At 39.5% G+C, this 21,909-nt stretch overlaps 2 protein-coding genes across 5 annotated transcripts in view; one reads left to right on the forward strand and one right to left on the reverse strand.

The window, feature by feature from the left end:
- Nucleotides 1–988: 988 nt before the first annotated feature.
- slc6a4b (solute carrier family 6 member 4b) lies at nt 989–10,872 on the reverse strand (the record flags this gene model as incomplete). Its single annotated transcript, XM_084055479.1, has 13 exons — nt 989–1,069; nt 1,811–1,978; nt 2,864–2,964; nt 3,498–3,597; nt 3,865–3,996; nt 5,671–5,783; nt 5,986–6,122; nt 6,520–6,623; nt 7,878–8,012; nt 8,140–8,278; nt 8,435–8,654; nt 8,856–8,990; nt 10,638–10,872. 13 exons carry the CDS (start codon nt 10,870–10,872, stop codon nt 989–991), a joined length of 1,800 nt encoding a protein of 599 aa, XP_083911605.1.
- A 6,810-nt stretch (nt 10,873–17,682) lies between these two features.
- The window catches only part of sgsm1a (small G protein signaling modulator 1a), a 38,737-nt gene continuing 34,510 nt past the window's right edge, over nt 17,683–21,909 (forward strand). For all 4 annotated transcript variants that reach the window (XM_084056278.1, XM_084056279.1, XM_084056280.1 and 1 more), the window contains exons 1-2: nt 17,683–17,733; nt 17,897–17,940. In XM_084056278.1, coding sequence (XP_083912404.1) covers nt 17,715–17,733; nt 17,897–17,940 — 63 coding nt within the window. In that variant the 5' untranslated portion in view covers nt 17,683–17,714. The remainder of the gene's footprint in view (nt 17,734–17,896; nt 17,941–21,909) is intronic.

Consider the following 21,909-nt stretch of genomic DNA (forward strand, 5'->3'; position numbering starts at 1 on the left):
AACAGTCGATAAAACCCACTAAGAACTTGTCACATGAAATCACAAACAATTCTTACATCTTGGATCACTGCTCCAATTGTACTTGTCTCTGACAACAATTGTCAGAGAAACAAACAAAGATGTGTTCTAAAATTGTTGCTGTAAGTTTAAATCATTTTGGCACATACATGTGTGTGTGTGTGTGTGTGTGTGTGTGTGTGTGTGTGTGTGTGTGTGTGTGTGTGTGTGTGTGTGTGTGTGTGTGTGTGTGTGTGTGTGTGTGTGTGTGTGTGTGTGTGTGTGTGTGTGTGTGTGTGTGTGCGCGTGCGTGTGTGCGTGTGCGTTTTTTTGTTCATTTAGCACAGTAAAGACAGAAAGGAAACTTAGGAGAGAGAAACACAACAGCAGAGCAAGAGCCAAGACATGAACTCCTGCACTTGCTAGAATATGGCGTGCATGGATACACAGTGAAATCCTCAGACTTAATTTAATTCTGAGTTACAAATGAACACTGAGGATTTTACTGCATAACAGCATGACCCACCAGGATATTACAATGCAACAGAAATGTTGTTTTTCCATGTTACATGTCACACTCGAGGTAGCCTTATTAATCCAAATGAATAGCTAACATAGCCCAACAGGACACCTACGTATAAGTACAGTAGGTTTGGTGGAACTACTGTAAACTCTATTGTCCCTTCATATAGCTTTATTACATAATTGAACTATGATGTTCCCACATTTGTATTTCGGTCTAGTTTCAGTTCTAAAGTATGTAATGATCATTGCCAGGTGGTGGTGATGTTGGGTATCAGTGTGTATCTTCATGCCTCTGTTGGAAATAGCAGAATACTGAACAAAATACATGTACATTGCTACCAAAAACACTAAATATTTTGTTCAGATTTGGTCGCAGGCAATCTACAAAATACATGGTTGGTCCGATCAAGATTTAAAAGCAGGAGTGTGTTCCCTGTTTTTAAAGTGGGCCAACCTCTCTGTGTTCTTATGGTACTGGAGTCATGTTGATGCCGTCTGTGTGGATGTCTGGCACAGTCCTCTCAGGTCTCAGACACACTGCCAGACGCTGTGGGCAACAATCGGGACAGAAAGGATCTCAAATTACAAACAGCATTGGGTAATTCAAGATGAATTATCCAAAATTTCCCGAAGTTTTCCAAAATCTTCCAAAATCTTATTTTAAAATTGGCTAATGGGCTTCCGCCCCATTACTTTGATTCAGACATAACCATACTGTATTGAGTTCCCACTGCAGCTACATCCAAATGTGGTGTGTGTCATGCTGACTGTGACAGCATGACATCAGACGCAAACAAACCGTGTCATCTTGACAGTAAAAAAATGGAATCATCGTATCAGCTGTGCGATGTAGGTGTGAGGGCCACACAGCGGCCCGAACTCTAGGTGTGAGCTAGTTTTCCAAAGATTTCCAAACTTTTAAAAATTATTTATTTTCAGAAAAGTGAATATAGCAGATCTACAAGCTCACAACACATCGCAATGCTTGTCGATCTGCTATTCTGCTATTTATGATACAACAAGGTAGTGCTTAAACCCTCTATACTTTGTGAACTAGTACTGAGTTGACTGGGGTTGGCTCTGTACTTGGTCTGCTTTTTACCCCCTCTACACCAAATCGCTTTGCCGAAAATAGAGTGTTGTGAACTTGTAGATCGTTCCCCCCAGAATAGGGATGCTATGGTTCAAGTGGGCAAGTGGTTAAGGGGTGTGCTGTCACATTAAACTAAATTTCACATTACTTTGTGGAAAATGTACTGCATGAAGAAACCGTATGAGATCCACTGACCTGTTTAAGTGATCCAGGGGTCCACACTAGTTTGTATACCATATAGATTGGGATCCACATGAAGGATGAGAAGCCAATGAGGTAGCCCACTGTGATGCTCCATTCAGGGTACTTGTAGTCAAACAACGTGAGGGGTGGTGCTTTCAGCAGGGAACTCACTATGATATACTACATAGAGAAAATGAGGGAAGAATTGTGAAACCAATCCTGAAGAGATATATTTAGAAAATTCTCTCTGTCGATTTTCTTTGATTGTCATTATGCAAATACTGAATTGACTGGCAGTGATTCCCAAGCAGTGTGCCAAGGCACACTGTTGTGCCATGATGAGACAAGTCCATGTGTGCCTTGCGATTTTGTGACAACCACACATTATTATTGCAAATACTGTCTACAGAATCAACTTTCAGAATCAGAATCAAATGGATGTAAGGATCAAGCAAAGGAAGGCCACAGAGACATACTATCTAAAAGTGATGCATGTGTATCACTTAACCCTATACTTTGTTGACCGGAGTACCACCCGGGTCTATCCTTGCCCCCCTAATTTCTTCTGCCTGTCTGAGTATCCAGAGCTAATCTCAGCAATCCGCTCGACAGATCAGCTCTAAATTTCTGGTACACACTGCAAGTAGGCAAAAATACCTCTAAATTCTTTCACATATCATTGCTGTCAGGCAGAAACCTCACATCTCCATATTTCAACTTCTTATTTTTTTCATAAATTAATGCCCTACTTCACTTCACTTCATCATAGACAAGAGTGTCGCACAAAACTAGTGAAAATAGCAGATCTACAAGCTTCCAACACATTGCATCGCGACACGTTGTGAGCTTGTAGATCATCTATTTTCACTATTTTTTAAATAATAACAATAATTCCCTGAAAGTGCTTCAAGTGCTGGTGATCTTTTCGTTTTAATTTAATTCTTTCTCAACCATGCACCCAGTAAGAGACTGTTGTTTGTGACGAGGGCTCTCATTTCTTTTGAAGTTACAGATTCACCCTTAAATGCATGTCCGCTACTGCTAGTTTCCAGTGTGTGCTCTTACCGCTAGAAACGCTGGACTGATGGCCACCCAGCACACCTTCCAGAACAACCCTGGGGCACTGCCCAACATTGCCTGGATGTCATTACTGAACCGGTTGATGCCTGCAAATGATTTCACAGTAAGACATTGCAAGTACAATACTACTATATATCGCAACCTATGTGAAGTCATCAGTTTTTTTTTCACTCAAAGCATGGTTTGACAAATAATCTTTACGCCGTGGCTCTGTGGAGGCGAGCTGTCTAGAAGAGTGTGTGTGTGTGTGTGTCTGTCTGTCATTCTGTTTGTCTGGGGCTAATCTCAAACCTTTGGACTGATCATGCCAAATTTCTTTTGCACACTTCCATTAGGCCAAGGAGTACCTCCACGTATCTCACATGTTTTATGTTTTGTGAAATAGTTTTAAAATAATAATTAAATATTATATAAAGGAAGTCAATGATGCTCTGATTGGGCTGAAAAACCCAGATATGGAATCATACTGTATGTCATAAATGACTGATGTCATAGAGTGGCCACATGAAGTCCAAGATCCACATGGGAGTCTCGGTGTTATTAGACCCAATCTTGTTTTCCCTTTGGTCAACAACTCACACTGTACAATACATAAAACATGATTTAATTCCTTGCTTACCATAGAACCAGGAAACTGCAATGGCTTCAAGGAAACCAACTGCAATGATGGAACAACCTACACCAAATTCCTCCAGCAGCTTCACCACAAAGGCTCCACCCTGGCAGTATTGTACAGTATAACAAGATAAAATGAATTAAGATCTAAATATTGAATCAAGCAACTTAAAAACTGTCTGGGGCGCACACAAAAGCCAGAGTATATGTGTTTTAAAGTGAAACACCCCTTTCATTTTGTCAGCTCTATTGTCTGATACCACTTCAGCCTCATCAAGACATCTTCAAGAAGCTCTGTAGAAATACATTTTCATTGTGCTTCTGACTGATAGGATTTATGATTTGAAAAATGTACTCTATTGGTTACTTACATTTGTGAGGGTACTTAGAGAGCCCAAAAAGCAGACAACAACCAATCCCAGAACCAAGAGTTCTCGTCTGTGGGAGAAATAATCTGGGTATTCATCCAATACAGCAGTGATGATTGCCTCCAGCCCACCAAACTAAGATACACAGCAAAGACATGCACTGTAAGGCAAGGCAAGGCAACTTGATTTACATACACAAATGCAATTCAGAGCGCTTTACATAGGGCATGAAAATGTATTTAAAAGCATAATAAGGCATAACTCAGGCACCGTCCAACCAAACTGCCCAGGGGGGGGGTTTCCGAGAGCCGAAAAACTGTGAATGTCTGTGTATCTGTCTGTTCGCGGGTCTGCGGAGGATGCATCAAATCTCCTCGTGTTTAAGAGGGGTGTGGGCACCGGCTTCCCTGATTGGCCAACACGACCCGTTGGCTTAACTCATTGGCCGAGCTTCGCCTTACCTGCTGCACCAATGTGTTATTTGTCCACCTGCTTCCCTGAGTGACTAACCCGACCCGTTCACTTCAGTGATTGGCTGAGCTTTGCATAACGTTTTTACCGCTCCGCCAATAAATGTGAAATACTCCTGAGACGCCAACATGTCAGACAACATGTACAACGACTGCATCAGGTAAAGGAGTAATGGGTGGGCATGTATTTCCGACTTGTGTTGCGTTGCGCCCTCTACATATTAACACATCTCCATAAATATTGCGCATATTTAAGTGTTCAGATTTCTACCTAACACAATACTCCATCAGAAGCAGAAGAAAAATCATAATTTAGCATCAGAACAATCAAGTGTACGTTTGTTTTTGTTTTTTACAAAAAGATGGTGGAGAGCATTAACGTTTTCAGCCTAGATATAGAGGCAGTCAGAGTTGGCTCAAGTCTCAGATCCTATGTACATTTATTCCAAATTCCCATATCCATATCTATTCCATTCTGATTAAGACAACACAGAATCATTGTCTAACTAGAAAATGTGCTCCTCGGAGCACAGGTCTCCGCCTGTTCCTTATTAATCCTGTCTTACCTCACTTCAAAAGATATAAATGATATTTTGAAGTGACACACCTATTTATAGGTCTCTATTTCATCATGCGTCTCGCTAGCCAATCAAAGCACACCCTTTCAACATATTGTCACGTGTCACGTGAAGCTTGACCAATGTTACCTTGGTGGACACACGGAAGGACGAGAACGAAAACATAGTCTCCTGGCGGAGACAACAAGAAAATGTGCTCCTCGGAGCACAGGTCTCCGCCAGTACTGTTCCTGATTAATCCTGTCTTACCTATTTATATTACATATTGTCACGTGTCACTTGACCAATGTTAGCTTAGCTTCAAAAAATCACACCCAGTGTGAAGTGGGCGGTGTGTGGTCATCACAACATGACTCACTTAAAAAAAACATAAATGTGTTTTTTTAAGTCCATACTGCTATTCATAGGGCTGCACATGTGTCATGTGTTTCGCTAGCCAATCACAGTCCTGAATTTGCAAAGTCAGCCAATCACATTACAGCTATGGTGATGACACTAGCTGTAACCCCCACATGTTGAGCCCCACATGTTGGCAATGGCCTCTGGGTCACGTGAAGCTTGACCAATGTTAGCTTGGCTGAGACGGACGGACACACGGAAGGACGGAGACGAAAACATACTCTCCACCTCTGGCGGAGACAACAAGGCATGCGATGCAATGCAATCTCTATTTTTGCATGACACTGTCGTACAACGAAGTATAAATGATGTATTAAGTGGTTAATGGGTAACATTAAGTGTTAATTGTTCAAAATTCCTACCGTGCTGTCAAGACCCAGGGTGATCATCATCACAAAAAAGATAATGGCAAAAAATGTTGAGCCCCACATGTTGGCAATGGCCTCTGGGTAAGTAATGAAAAGTAGACTTGGTCCTGCAAATATGAAAAAACTTATGATGTGACAACGAGGTTGAAGTTGAGTTGAAGTTATACTTCGTTCTAGAACCGTCTCACTTGGTGAGTGGCACTGTCGTGCAACAAAGTATAAATGAGGCTTTACTTTAAGTTTGCCCCACACTGTAAAATCGTCATTGATAATTTAACTCTCAGATTAATTATCACAACATACAGCTACTGTACTTGCCTTTATCTCTGGCCACATCCTCTACCTCCACTTGCCTCTTCTCTGCCATGTGGCCCAGCACAGTGAAGATTACAAACCCTGAGACAAAGCTTGTCAGGCAATTCACTAGACTGGTCACTATAGCATCGCTGTTGAGAAAGAAACCCATATTATTGTCGCATTTAACATTATACAGTTATAGTGGAATGTGATGTGAAAGATCAAAAGAGGTTTATTTTACTTGCATGAGCTACCATTACTAGCATGAGCCTAATGTTATATCCTACATCCTTTTTTTTTCTTCTCATGTTTTTTGATGGGAAGCAACAGACTGTAGCACTGTGCCCTCAGGTAAATAAAGTTTACCCAAACCTTTATACAGATGATTCAGCCATTCATTCTGACCTTCTGCCTCTATTAATTTTACATTAATGACATACAGTAGGTGCAATGTTTATATTTTTCAATTCACATACACAGATATCAGCAATTGATTAAACAAGAGAGCCTCCATCATTGTTCTCGAACAATCTTCTTTGTTCTTACCGATAGCAGTTGTTTGTGAAAGGGTTGTAGCTTGAAAGGGCAAGAAGCACCCCAAATCCAGGTCCAAGAGAGAAGAAGATTTGAGCAGCAGCATCTACCCATACCTGCGGAAATAATATATGTATACTGTATATTCATTCATTCATCATACTATACTCTCATCAATATTAACACAAATACTGTAAGTTTACCTGCTTTTATTTTGCCTCAGTGGGTAGCTACAAGCATAACCAGAAATAGTACTTTCAAATACTGTTTGCAATTGATTGGATTTGTGTAGGAAGGTAAATGTTTATAATTGATACATTTTTGTTCATATTGTAAAAGACAATTATACGCCTTATCCAGCCAAAGTCCATCATCAGCCTCAAAGACGAGAACGCTGCTGCATTCCTTTTATGTTTATCAGTGAACCCAATCTGCATGATATACAATATAATACAATATCTGCCCAATTGTCTCAATCCAGTCCTTTAATCTCTCTCTTTATATCAGTATGTTATATTTTTCCTGTATTTCGCCCACATTTTTTGTAGGAGCTAAACAACCTTCAATTGTGCTTTTTTGTATTGGTCAAGTGAGGGAATGACTGTGAGAGTGTTTATATGTTTGTGTGTGTATGGGGGGAAGGAGAGGGGTGGAGTACTGCTGTTGGTTTAGGAGAAGTACGGGTGCAGCGGTTAATCAAGCTAATCAATTTAATGTATAAAAAATATAATATATAATAAACAAATATACAAAACTTCTCAATACCTTTCAAACTTTTTCATAGATAGCAAATCGACATAGGTATCCAGCTCTTAGCTGTAATTTAATTCCAGTCTTGTTTTAATAATTCTAAACAAAAAAATACTAAATACTAAAAAATAAGTAAAATTCAGCACTCACAACCAATATAAACACATCAGTATCGTCACATTTTCATTTGATCTATAATTTAATTGTTTACTGTGACCTATATCTAGTTGCAATACAGCTGTGTTCTGAGAGATCTGAAGAGGAGCATGCATGCGGCAGAAAAAAAGAAGGGAGAACATTAGGTATTTGTGAGTGAAACAGAAAGGGAGGCCTTTGTTAATGGGGGAAAAAAAATCTAAACCAATTATGCATCTTATTATCCTGGGCTGTGGCTTATTTATGCATCTCATCTCATCTCATCCATATTCCCTGCACCAAAGCACTTACACGTGCTCTGAAAACAACTGCTCTGACTTCCAACGATGCTTTTCACTGGGCCAATTCTCAAAGCACCGGACATATTAGACAGTATTAGACTCTTTTCTAGATTTTTTTATGTAAAATATGGTTATTTCACATTATTTTGTAACTAAGAGTTAATATTCTTTGTTACAACTCACACTGGTTTCAAGGAGCTTATCCCATTGGGGCTTGAGGTAGAACACCACACCTCTCCAGGCACCAGGCAGAGTGGCACCACGGATCAGCAGGATGAACAATACAACATAGGGCAAGGTAGCAGTCACCCACACTACCTGGCATGGAACAAACCCATGAACAGAGAGGATAGAGAATACAGATAAAAAGTAAACACAATTTAATATGCATTTACCCACTGACTACACGTATATTATTTAGGGAAATGCGTTCCCAATACAGTACCTTGCCTGAGGTTTTCACCCCCTTCCAGAGGCTGAAGTATACTATGGTGAAGATGAGAAATAGGCAGAGCATTAGCTGCCAGCGAATGCCACCAACATTACGTAACCCATCGGATTTGTGGATCTCAAGAACATTCCTCCTGTCAGGATAAAATGCATAAATCAGCTTTTTTTTATCACATAATTCGACCCCCAATTTTATTTTCTCAAAATGTTAAGACTACAAAATAATAGAATCTTTTTTGTATTATTATTATTTTATTTTTTTCCACTTCCACTTACATGCACTTACGTACGTGTAAAATTCCTCTGCAGGAGACCTGGAATAATTTGTCCAGATGACACTGTCATTGCCAAAATAATTGGTACAGTTCTCAGTGTTCCACGCATTGTCACAGCTGGCCCATGGCAACACACGGGAGAAAGAGGAGTAGAAGTAGAAGAGTGCCCAGGCGATGATGGTGTTGTAGTAGAAGGACACGTAAAGTGCGATGATACAAATGGCATACCCTATACCTGGAACAGGACAAAAGTTCTGGTAAGGAGGAATTCACATATTTAAATAGAGCACAGCATTGTGATGGCAGCAATCAGCAATGTGACTGGAATAGTTAACCTATATATTATTGATTGCATGATCAGCAGCTCAGTAGTCTAATCTGTTTTCTTTTTGTTTTTTTACAACAACAACATAATGGCCTATAGCAGAAACCTTACCTTTGAAAATTGGACAGATGTGTTTCCATATTGAAATGGCACCAGTCCTATGGTACTGGCCCAGTGCCAGCTCCATGTAAAAGAGTGGAACTCCACCAAAGATGGCCATCAAAATGTAAGGAATGAGAAAAGCCCCTGCACAGAGATACACAAAGGTAGATTTCATTGAGGTCAATGATAGGACGTTTTCAGTAAGATCGTTCTTTTTCCTTTTTTTATGGTAGAAACATGAGTCCTGTTGGCTGTTTTGAGGAAGACTGTATTAATGTATACTCTCTTAGACTTTTGAATTTGTTGGCTTTTTATTTATTAATAGTCCTACTTCCTTCTTGGTCTAGTCTTTTTGCTCAGGTTCCCTTATTATGATGCAGCCTATTACATTTTGTTGTGAGCTGTTACAGTTTTAGAAAGAAAGTATGCAAATCACATGAAGGAAGAAGGCTTTCTAACAGGTTATAGGAAATTGGAAAATATGAAACGGAAATACAAATTAATAATGAGGTTCAATTAGGCTTATTTGCGTAATTAAAGGCAAACAACTATTTAAGTCTTGTCAGGCAGGGCATCCAAAATATGAGCAGAAAATAAACTAAAACCTTACACAAAATCTGAATACAGTTCTTTCTCAGAGAACACAGGGTGCAATATTAAGGTGCAGGAGAGATGCATGCAGTTCAATACCAAGGACAGCTCCTGTTTGTGCCTACTCTCTCTTTACTATAAGACAGTGGTTTTCAACCTTTTTCATATCAAGGGCGATTATTTATTCTGCATTTGAGCCATGGACCACCATTTGATGAGATTTAGCCTCTCAGACCCAAAGATTGTCCAAAATTCCATGCTGTATTGATGTTGGTACCATAGTAGAGATAACAGGCAAACGTTGATCAAAATAACACAATTCTTCTTTATTCTCTAATTGTGTAGACTTCTTGTAAATAAAGTAATGCAGATGTTTAACAATAATTTAACTCTAAAAAGAAACCAAATGGACCCATAAGGGTCCATTTGGTTTCATTTTACACTCTCAAGAATGAAAGATCTAATAAGGGTCCATTTGGTTACCAACTCTCCATCATTTAGCTGGGGACCACCTGAAACCCCCTCAAGGACCACTGGTGGTCCCAGGACCACTGGTTGAGAACCACTGCTATAAGACATAGCCTGCCCTAGGCTACCTTTATGTAACACACATAGTGCACATAGAGATGGCCCCAGCCATAGTGTGGATATCTTTAAAAGAAACACACCTTTTTAGCCTTGATTTTATTTAGTGTTCTTATTTCGACTTGCACTTTTACTGTTATTTCGTATTTTATTATTAGTTTTAGTACCTATTATATTTTATTTTATTTTAAACGTTATTTTTTAAAACTTACTCTTCCCTTTTTATGTTCAGCACTTGAGTTGTATTTGATGTACTGTATAGACCAATGACTGCTTGAAATAAAGTTTGAGTCCATTGACCTCAATGGAAATAATAAGTCCTTTGGGCTTTTTTGTGTTATCCTTTTAGTACCTTTTGTATAAATCTGTAACACTGTACCGTTTTTTGCAAACTGTTAATAAAGTATTCAATCAATCAATCAATGACGCAAACAGCATCTTATGTGGTCGGCACTGTATTTGTATCTGATCTTAGCGTATTACAGCATGACAAGTAGGCTAAATCACGGAGAACGTGGAACAGTTTTACAAACAAGTAATTTGAAGAAAAATATTTTAAAAATAATGTTTTTGAAACATTTTATATACACAAATCTAATTTCTAAAAACTCTTACCGCCTCCGTTTTGATAACATATGTATGGAAATCTCCAAACGTTCCCCAAGTCCACCGCAAAGCCGATGACAGATAAGAGAAAGTCCATCTTTTTGCTCCATTTGTCCCTCGAGTCCGTTCGTGTGATGATTGGCACGGCGACAGCAGCATTGTTGTATGATCCGGGGTTCGGTGAGCCTTGGGCGCTTAGACTCCCAGTCCCTGCCAGGACCGTTGACTCCTGTCGGGGCTGCATGGTGACCTATCAAAAGTCACTAGTACACCTCCTGGATGAACTTTGAAAAAAGTGCCGAGGCTGAGGGAGAGCAGACTTTCACAGTACAGTATATCGATGACAGGTCCTAGTGGGAGGAGTTTGGGAGGTGGTTCTAATCTAAATGGATGCAGCACTGGGCATTTGGCTCACCTACCTGTCAGTAGGTGGTGGTTAACCACTTAAACACCATATGGGTAACTGGAGTCCCTCAGGGCTCAATACTAGTGTATTTTCTGTTTTGGGTTATTGTTGTGGAGGAAATTTTCGCTGAAAACAGACGATCGCTGCCTGCCACGAGTTGTGAGCTTGTCGATCTGCTTTTTTTGGGGGGTTACATGATATAGCCTTAGCTTACCTTGCTGTCAGTGGGTGCTTAAAGGACAACTTTGGTTTTTTACAACCAAGGTTTATATTTTAGCTTGTAATTAAAGTAAATAAATGATGAGTGTAATTTTTTTTTCATTTACTGCTTTCTATAGTTTTAGCATTTTTTTGCGATATTTTTTACAGTGGGCGGGGGCATTCTGTCCGGTGGCTAAATATGCCTTTTTTACACAATAAAAAAGGTCCGGCTGTCTGAGATGGCCAGATGTGAGATATTGGGGGCTAGAAGAGCTACCGTAAATAATAATAAAGAAAACGCCGGGTTAATGTGTTAAAAAAATACATATTTAGCCACCGGACAGAATGCCCCCGCCCACTGTGAAAACACTGTAAAAAAGATTCATCTTTTATTTACTTTAATTACAATCTAAAACATAAACCTTGGTTGTAAAAAACCAAAGTTGTCCTTTAAAGAAACATGTCAGTGTGTCCTTTTGCACTCAACCCATTATTACAGGTCCGAGCGGGAGGAGTTTGGGAGGAGGTTCTAGATAGATGCACTGGACATTTGGCTCACCTACCTGTCAGTAGGTGGTTAATCACTTAAACCCCATATGGGTAAGTGGAATACCTTAGGGCTCAATACTTGTGTATTTTCTGTTTTGGGTTATTGTGGGGAAAGCTTTCACTGAAAATAGCCGATCAACAAGCTCACAAGCAACGTGTTGAGAGCTTGTCAATCTGCTATTTTCTGCGAAAGCTTTCCCCACAATAAGGATGCTGGGGTTTAAGTGGCTAAAACCAGATTCACTGGGCATTTGGCTCACCTACCTACCTGTCAGTAGTTGGTTAAAGCCAGATTCACAGGGCATTTGGCTCACCTACCTGTCAGTAGGTGGTTAAAGACAGATTGACTGGGCAATTGGGTTACATACATACAGTAGCCTACCTGTCAGTGGGTGCTTAAAGAAAGATATCAGTGTGTCCTTTTGCAGTCAACCCATACTACAGGAGAGGACTGCATGAAAGGTCTCTTAACTAAAATGGAAAATTAATTATAGATGCCACAAGATCTTAAGATAATAAATGTTTCCTTCGGGCACAGCACTATCTTGTTAAGACTGATGTCAATATTCTAAACATATAACCTTGCATGTTGCTTTTTATTCCATGAGTATGTCATTCTGTGGCAACAGGTGATAAATCCAGGTTGATTTGAACCAGTTAAACAAATGTATCATTGAGTTGAAAAGATGCACACAGCTATGCATTTACTGAAGTTCACTAACAATTTCAAAACATGAAACACATTTGAATGTTTTAACAGTTTAATGGCCACAATAGAACATTTATTTAGGAGACATTTGAGTAAATAAGTTAGATACAATTAACACAATTCCCGCTCTCACAAATATTTTCAAGAATATTATTCCATGGATCAAATTTGTACATTCAATTTCAAAAGTGTACATTTTTTAGATATGGATAATGTTATTAATCTGCTAAACATATTATATTTTGTGGCCTATGCGGAATAAATTGCACTTCAGTGTTTGCACAAATGTTCTCTCATTGGATAGACCTAGCTGTAAGGTTCTCAAATGAGTGAAAGTTTGATAGCTATAAATAACATCCTTCCTGGTCCTGGGTTAATGTAGTTTGGTGAAGACAGCAGAGAATAGCCTCTCTGTGGCATAACATCACTCGTTAGGAAAACCTAATAAAATGACTTTGTAATCAAATCCACCGCTTTTAGCACTGACTGGTTGAAAAGACTGCTAACCAGATATACAGAGAGGAGTAATCACAAAGGTCATTGAGTGGAGAGTGCATCAAATTAAGTTAGTTTGGGAAGTGGATATGGCAATGAGATAGAGCAGGAGGCATCCAGTGAAATTGTCACTTAAAAGCCAAATGGCAGCCAAACAGTCTGACCTTTTTACGATGCAACTGTACCTCATGACTAGCAGACTGAGTCAACTGAAACTGGAAAAAAGCTAAATTCAGTTTGCTTGATAGATGGTGGGTAGATAGATATATGGATGGATGGATGGATGGATGGATGGATGGATGGATGGATGGATGGATGGATGGATAGATAGATAGATAGATAGATAGATAGATAGATAGATAGATAGATAGATAGATAGATAGATAGATAGATAGATAGATAGATAGATAGATAGATAGATAGATAGATAGATAGATAGATAGATAGATAGATAGATAGATAGTAAATAGATAAATCCCATCTCACTGCCAGAGATGGGACTGGGAAAGCTGGGACTGGTGAACAATCAGCCTTGGGAAAAAGCAATGGGTGCTCAGCCAAGGACCAGGGGCCCTTGAGGGCCAAAGCATAACAGCCAATCCCTTACTATCTCTGGCATTCACTAACATACCGTCCTGTCAATCCAAGTTGACACACATGAACAGAAGAACATCAGACTGACAGAAATTTGTACCACATGCCCTGGTGCCTATTAGGGCCTGTCGACTCCAATCACACTTGGACATGCTGGCCCGAAGATCTTACTGACAGTGTCCACACCCCAAGTCAAACAGACATGGATACGACCACATTGTTTTTTTCTTTTCTTTTTGTTTATTGTTTTATATTGTCTTACAATTTGATATAGTTTTTAGTAGTAGTCATTTGTTAATTTGTTGTCCATATGATCAATATTATTCCATTCCTTCTCTCATTCATATTCTTTATTTTCTGATTTTTCCTTTGATCTTACTTTCCCATCGTTGACTGGCTTTACATAACATTTATTTCCTCTTCATTATAGTGCCTCTATTATTCATGACATCTTTTTGTACCTCATTCTGATTCAGAGGAATGCTCAGCATCATATTTCCTTGAGGGGGAGATTATCTGGTCATCTACTTGCACTGATTACTGTGGATTAGGTAATAGCACACAGTAAACTCAGAGTTAGATTATTGTGTAACAATAGACTAAGTCATGACTGGGCATTCGGATTGTTGATTTGACCCCATGCAAATGAGTGTGGTATTGAATGCTCAGATGCACATTAAGCTACAATAATAACACACATACTGTAGGTTTGTCGTTGATGACTAATGCTGGAGAGGAGCTGGTGTGATGTGTAATCAGGCTGAAGTCCTGACTTAGCATTAAACATGGTCTACTATTACCTTATCTAAGCCATAGTAATGTCTGATTCATCTCTGGAAGGGAATCCCATATTGAAAGAAGAGGGAGGACACATTTACTATCAAAATGTGGTGTGCTTCTTCATCACAAATGTTTGAAAGAAGGGAGTCGCACAACTCATAAACACGATGCAATACTATTTTATTTTAAGAGTTTAAAACTTCCTCAGAGTTTGGGTGCTTCATCACAAAAACACAGCTTGAAAGAAAGTATAATAGTACATGGATGGATGGATGGATGGATGAGATGCTGACACTTCATTTCACCTTCATTTCCAGTTGCAGTTTGAAAATGAAAACATCAGTTATTTACCCTTTTCCCATGTCTGTGTTGTTAAATCAGTATACCCAGGTGCCCTCAGGTCTCAATCTCTCAACCAGTTAATATACAATGTTGTGGGTTTGATTCCCAGCTCTGGACGTCCTGTTGGATGTTATTTCTCCTCTTCTTTTTGACTTTTCCATTTAAAGTTATCTATTGGAAATGATCAGCAAAGAAATAGGAAGATGACAATCTTTGGCCTCTCTGTCTGAACATATTTGTGATACCAAACAGAACCAACACTACTGTGTGATTAGAAGTCTGGAGATAAACATGTGCCATCCATTGATGATTTGGTGGCATGTGCTGCAATAGTTTTTTGTTTTTGTTTTACTTTTTACCCGCTTTTTCTTCCCAATTTAGTCCTTATGCCAATTGATTCTAGCCTGGTAAACCATCCCGGTCACGTGAAATCACATTATCATGTAAGTTCTGCAGATTGGTCTTGGCCCAAGCGCTGGGTGGGTGTTTTGCAGAAACCAAAACGTGAAAGAACCAATCAGCGGCGGCGCCTGTCAATAACAGGACCCTGAGCGCAGACACTGATTGGCTCTTCCACTTTATGGTTTCCGCAAAACGCCCACCCAGTGCTTGGGGCCAGACCAGTCTGCAGAAGACACATGATAATGTGAATTCACTTGACTGGGATGGTTTACCAGGCTAAATAGATTCCTCCCCACACACATTTCTGTGTTGTCACTGCTGTTATATATCCAACTGACTCACCTGCCAATGTGGAGCCCCCACCGGGAGGTCGTAGAGCCTTCGCCCTACTCCTCCCACCCAACACTCCCTGCAGCCCGTAGGATTACATGCAGTGACAATTATCATCCTCCCCACCCGCCTTCCCCCCCCCCCCCGAACATGGGCCAATTGGGTTTGTGTGTAGATAGACTGAAAGAACGAGCCCAATCGATGGTCTTGAAGGGCGGAGCCAAACCCAGGCGCTGGATTCCAGCGCCTGGGTTTGGAGCACTCTGATTGGTTAGGAGATAACAAGGTCCTAAGACCAGCGTTCCTGCAAGGTTCTCCCAGGCTTTTTTTCTTTTGAAACAAAAAAAAAGGCATGGGTTTCCGAGGCTAGTGTGTAGACGCTCGACAAAGCCGGACACACCACAACCTTCGAACCCACAACCTCTGCGTTGGTGAGCATGCAGGCACTTTAGCACTGCACCACCCCAGTGCTCTGCTGCAATTGTTTTTGACAGACCCATTTGGAGTCAGCACTGCACACCTAAGAAATGTATGTTATTTTTTTTATTTACATGAATTTTCCCAGTTATATACACTCTATAGCAATGACGACTATCAGAATATAGAGCTATTTAATACTGATTTTAACAAAAAAATATCACTTACCTACCTTTAACTTCTAATCCACCCTTAACCAGATATAGCTACAACTGGTAGGCTACAGTATGTTGCACTAGGTTGGAACGGTTTTCCAAATTGATCCAGAAAATATTTTACTATTGAATGTGTCATGACTCACAAATGGACAGACCAAATATATGCAAAATTCCTGCGAGCTAGCACAACAATTATCAGTAAGGTAGAACATTTTTGACTGAGTAAATGTCATCTTTTTATGCCTGTCTTGAACCTTTTGGATTAATTTGGCTTGTCAAGTACCTTGAATGACAGTATCGCCATCTTCTGGACAATGTGTGAGGTACCATCAGGTGGAGGAAGTAGACATAACATATATAATGTATATGCATCATATGTGTATTATCTGATTTCGATACTAAGACAAACTCTTTCTTTGCTGCATAAACTTTTATCGTTTTTTATACGCAATAAACGGTGGATATTATGGTGTGAGAAGTCAAACCTTCTCCTAAACACCTCTAAAACACAGGGAATGTCCAGTGATTTTAGAAAGCTGCAGTCCTCTAACCTTGTAGGGCTATCAATGGGGAGCCAATACAATCTGTAATAGATAACAAGTGGCATTGTGCTCATCCGCTTATATGGGACCTGTGGATTGACCCCATTAGCACTAATACACAACAAAGAATGCACTTTCTAAAATAATGCTATCTTGTCCACAACAAAATGTTCCAAATGTATTTTACTCTGCTTTTATTGAAAGTGTTTCTTATTCTTCAACAGCTGCTGTTTTGCCAATGCTGCTGCTGAAGCACAAAAAATGCCAGGCACTTTGACCACTCCTTGCCTGGTCACAAAGAGTGTCACGTGCTGCCCAGTCTTATTTCTTTTCTCATTTTACACCTAAGTTGTTGCAACGATAAAAGATGCAGTAGTATGCCTGGCTACTGGTGACTTTTGTGATGTTGCTGAAATGCCTTGTGATTGTGCTGCAAATCAATTTCCCAAATGAAGCATATACGGTAGGCTATTATCTATTTAAAAGTTGGTCACACATAGCCTGCAGTATATTCATATTTTGACCACAAGATGGCATGAAAATAAAAGTGTTTGTTTTGTTCCCCACGTGGGAATACTTAATTGGTAGGCCCAAATCAAGGAGGAAACTCCGAGCCTTGAATTAATTTTATAGACCCCTTAACAGACGACGTCACACTGATAAGAACCAGTATGCGCGCGCACTGCCGCGCAGGCCGGCACCAAATGAAACCCATTCTGTCATCGCCTCTCGCTAGGACGCGCCTCACTAGCCAACACACAAGAGGAGGTTGAATGTACTGAAACCAGCGCACCCCGAAACAATATGTTGGGAATTGATTGCATGAAACAATCACCTGTGCCTCCAGTCTCATTGTTGGTGAACAAATAACTGGTCTAGATATGTTTATTCATAGTAGCTACATTTTAATGCTCCTGGGGACCCCCTGGAACCCCTTCTAAGACCCCACTTTGAGAACCAGTGGTCGGGGCCGGGTCACCACCGTGTGCTGCTGTAGCTTTAAGAGGCGTGTATAAAGAGTAGGCGGAGCGCTGTGCCACCCTGACTGTACAGACAGCGGATGGGAGCGGTGGGACTTGAGGGAAGAGGCAGGCAGCATCCATGGCAACAGCAATGGCAGGTGAGAGATAATAAGATAAAATAAAGAAAAAAATCGAATCAAATCTGTGTCAAATGTTTGAAAATATTTGTGGATACAATACGACATAAAAGCTAGGCCTGTGAGTTTTTAAAGTCAACAATATATGGAACAGTTTTTGTTGTTGTTGCTATTTTTTCTTTAGAAGCCGAGACGCGTCAGAGACTGCTGCGCACCGTGAAGAAGGAGGTGGGTGTTTTCAGCTGGATATCGAATTGGAAAAACAAACAGATTGGTTTAATTAAGGCAATGCATATGATACGCCTTTATACCATCCCGCCCGCTTATACAGACTGAGTCCATTCAAAATAGCCAAAGTCCTAAGTTTTTCCCCCTCACAAAAACTTCGATAGGCTACATAATTACGTACAATGATGTATTCATTCGTTCCAATGAATGAACCCTTTTCCTTGTTTATGACAATGAAAACAGATGGGCTTTTGATTGCTTTGGGTGTCACAGGGTCTTGTTCTTGTTTGGCCAACTTTTTTTTTTTGGTAAACTGCTTCATATGTTGTAAACTAATAGCCATATTCTAAAAATGGAACATTAAAATACAAAATAAAAACAACATCCATATAGGAGTCTCCTGGAAAAAACATACTAGCTCAGTGGCTTTGGAATTGGTGGGGTGGAGTACCTGCTGCATCATGCTGCCTGTTTACTGTATGTGTGGTGATACCCTCTGCTTTCCTGACAAACCATTTTGTGGTTCCAGGAGATACTCATTTAGAGGGGTTCCAATATCAACCTAAGGCTGCTGATGCTGTGTGTACTGTTATTTGCCCGATGCCTAGGTAGGAAAAAAGTTCCAAATGTAATTGATATGGTTTAAAACCACAGCCTCAAAAACACTGTTTTATTTGTCTATATCTGTCATCAGAATAATGAAAGACGGAAACTATCAGAATTCATCGTTGATCCAATTAATCGTTCATTTCATTGCTTCCATTTAGTTGATCCTGGAGGATCCTTATAAATATCACATTCACAGAAAAGCTTTACCTGCACCAGTATTCTTATACGTTCTCTTCCCACACTAGGCTAAGTGTAAGAAATTATATCCTGTCAAATTATTGACTGCTTGAAACGAGGCTGATAAATCATTAATGAGAAATGTCACATAAAACCCTGTTTCATCAAGATGGCAAACAAATGCAATACAATTCTGAGGTGCAAGGCTCTGGTTACTTTAACATACAGTAATTGATATGGGGTACTGTAGTGTAATGAGTTTTTGTGATTTAAAATCACTTTTCTGTTCTGAATGATTATCTATGCTTTACCTTATTTATTATTATTATTATAATTTGTATTATTATAATTTACCTGTATTTGTAGCTCTTTTATTACCACTGCCCATCTTCACGTGTTGCTAAATACAACCACATACCTTGTGAGAAGCTCAATCAAAGCAATTGGAGGGATTGTAACCACTAACTGCCCCCCCATGCGCTTCCCCCCATCGGAGCAGCCATCAGCTGGGTGAAGCTGAAATTGAATTCCCCCGCAGGATCAATAAAGCTCTAACTATATACTCCGTAGTGTGTTGAATGGCAAAAATAGCTTATCTACAATATCACAACATGTTGGAATGCATTGTGAGCTTGTAGATCTGCCATTTTGATTGATTGATTGATTGATTGATTGATTGATTGATTGATGTATGTGATGTTATGGATACTGGTGAGGATGACCGTAATAAATTAACTAACCAAACTAAACTAAACCTGCCCAAAATATGGACGCCAGGTTGAAAGTGGTTGATGATAGTTGTTAAGTGAGGACAGAGCATTATTCATACGCAGATAACTTTGACTATTCTGTCCCAGCTGGGATTTTGATTCCTTTTACCAAAGGGCTCATAAAAATGCAAGATATTGTGTTATGTCACAAAACCAAAAAGATAAGAGTCCCATCTGGGGCTATGTGAAAGACATTTCAAGTCAGAAGACTTCAGATCAGATTTTACTGAGTGTTTGTGGCCTTATCAAGAGACCAGATGCTCCCAGTGAGTAAACCTGCATGCCTCCACCAAACTGCTGAGGTCTGACTGTTATTCACAGGAAAAGGCATACATCTATGTGAGCCACTACTAAGGCAGGTTATGTGAAATGGACTGTAGCGGAGTATATGGGTTTGATGAACACCAAAACAATCTATCTTATTGAGCTCTTATGTGATTACTGCAGCACTTCAAGAATTGTGCAGATAAATGATCACATGGGTCAAAGTTCTCAGTCGCCAGGACTGATTTCAGTCATTTGGATTCCATAGAAGCCATCATGTCTTCTATGGAAGCATGTTGCGCAGCTAAAATAGCCGATCTACAAGCTCTCAATCCGTGATTTCTTCACCGGGTTGGCAGTATGTAGAACAGCAGGAAAAAAATTATGACTAAAACATCATAATTTTACATATTGTGTTAATTGTTTAGGAAACAGCGCTAGTGTTGGGGGGGCTCCTTTCGTAATGTATCACGAATCGCACATTAAGACTTGGTCATACAAAAAATGTCAGTTGTGAGGTTTTATTTTCCTTTAATCCATGTGATCAACATGCAACTGCATTGACTGGTGGTTATGACACTTTGGATTGAACTATGCCTTTTCTCCAACAATTGTATTAATTACCACACTAAAGACACTGGTCTTAGTGAATTAAGTGCATACATTTTGATTTGATAATAGTTGCTTTAATTAGCATGAAGTGGAAATTAGAAGAATTACTTCAGATTGTTTGACTTAAATAGGTAGAATAAGTAATATTCATTAAGCCTTTTATTGTGGTTGCTTGTTTAACTTTGATTTAACTTGGTTTATAACATATGGTGTTATGAGTTAACAGATTTTTCTCTATCCTAAAAATCAAACCTATTTGGATTTATGCCAAAATATTATCCAGTGAAATAAGGATGACCATGATAGATGTACAAGACAAGGCAATCATTGAGGGATGGACATTATTGCTCCAAAACACATGTATGGGTTCTCTCTCTGAGTATGCTACTCCCTCTTTCTGTCTAGCACACACATGCAGCCACACAAAACACACCTGTGTTTACACAAGGAGAGAGGGAGACAAACATGAAACTGCATGCAGGACAAGAGGCATTTACTTTTCTCTGTCACACTCAGCCTTTTTTAACACTGGTTGCTTACTCGGGTTTCAGGCCACAGCTAGCATGATTGTCCAGCAGTGGGGAAATCTCTCTGCATTTACTGTTTAATGCAGTTTTTTTCTTCTCTGTTTGCATATGGATGGATGGCACGCATGAATATAGATTTGTTTTTAAAATTTTAGCCACATGCACAAATCTATGCCAATACTGCTAGAACTGGCTGCAGGGGAACTCTGCGATGGTAATTGTTGTTATAAAAATGATAAAGGTTATTACAGGGAGGGCAATATATACAACATTTGACCTTTTTAAATGAATAAATGTGTGATCAGGTTTGGTATGAAAAAGATATGATTAACTGTGTTGTCAGGGAGATGCAGTTCTACAAAGGAGAGAAGATTAATACATGCTGTGACTCACAAGGGCTGATAAGCAAATAATAGTGTGGGGCTTTAATTAATTGTTAAGATTTTACAGATTGCTATCATTTTGAAGGGTGAGACTACCTCCACATTCTGTTATTCAAGCTGACTGGTGGCTTTTTGTGAACTGATGATTTTCAGGCACAGTGAGACATGAAAGCTGTCATAATTTACATAACATAATTTAATCTATTCATTCATAAACTATTCATCACCATCCTGGTCAATGTCAACCAATTATGCCACATATATCCATAACAGATACTATATGTGTCATATACAACCTGATTATTTCTATTTGTCTTTTTGCCATATATTTAGTTTAGGAAACCCATTCAATGCCATTTAGTGGCTGAAGATAACACAAAAATAAACACCTTTAAACTCATATAATGCAAAGTTTGACTTAATATAACGATGATGATCATTTTTTCACTGGATATCCTACTATAATTAACCAAAGCTCTGTAGTGGTGTGAGGGTGGTGGTGAGACCAAAATCTGTTCTGCCCGGTTCTGCTCAGTGGCTGGAGCAATTGATCTGAATTTGCACACAGCCATTGACCATTACCATGTGCACGGAACAGCAAAGCCTGTTTTTCGATTTCACCAAATG

The sequence above is a fragment of the Gymnoscopelus microlampas genome (assembly GCF_963454915.1).
Source record: "Gymnoscopelus microlampas genome assembly, chromosome: 4".
In the NCBI taxonomy this organism is placed as follows: domain Eukaryota; kingdom Metazoa; phylum Chordata; class Actinopteri; order Myctophiformes; family Myctophidae; genus Gymnoscopelus; species Gymnoscopelus microlampas.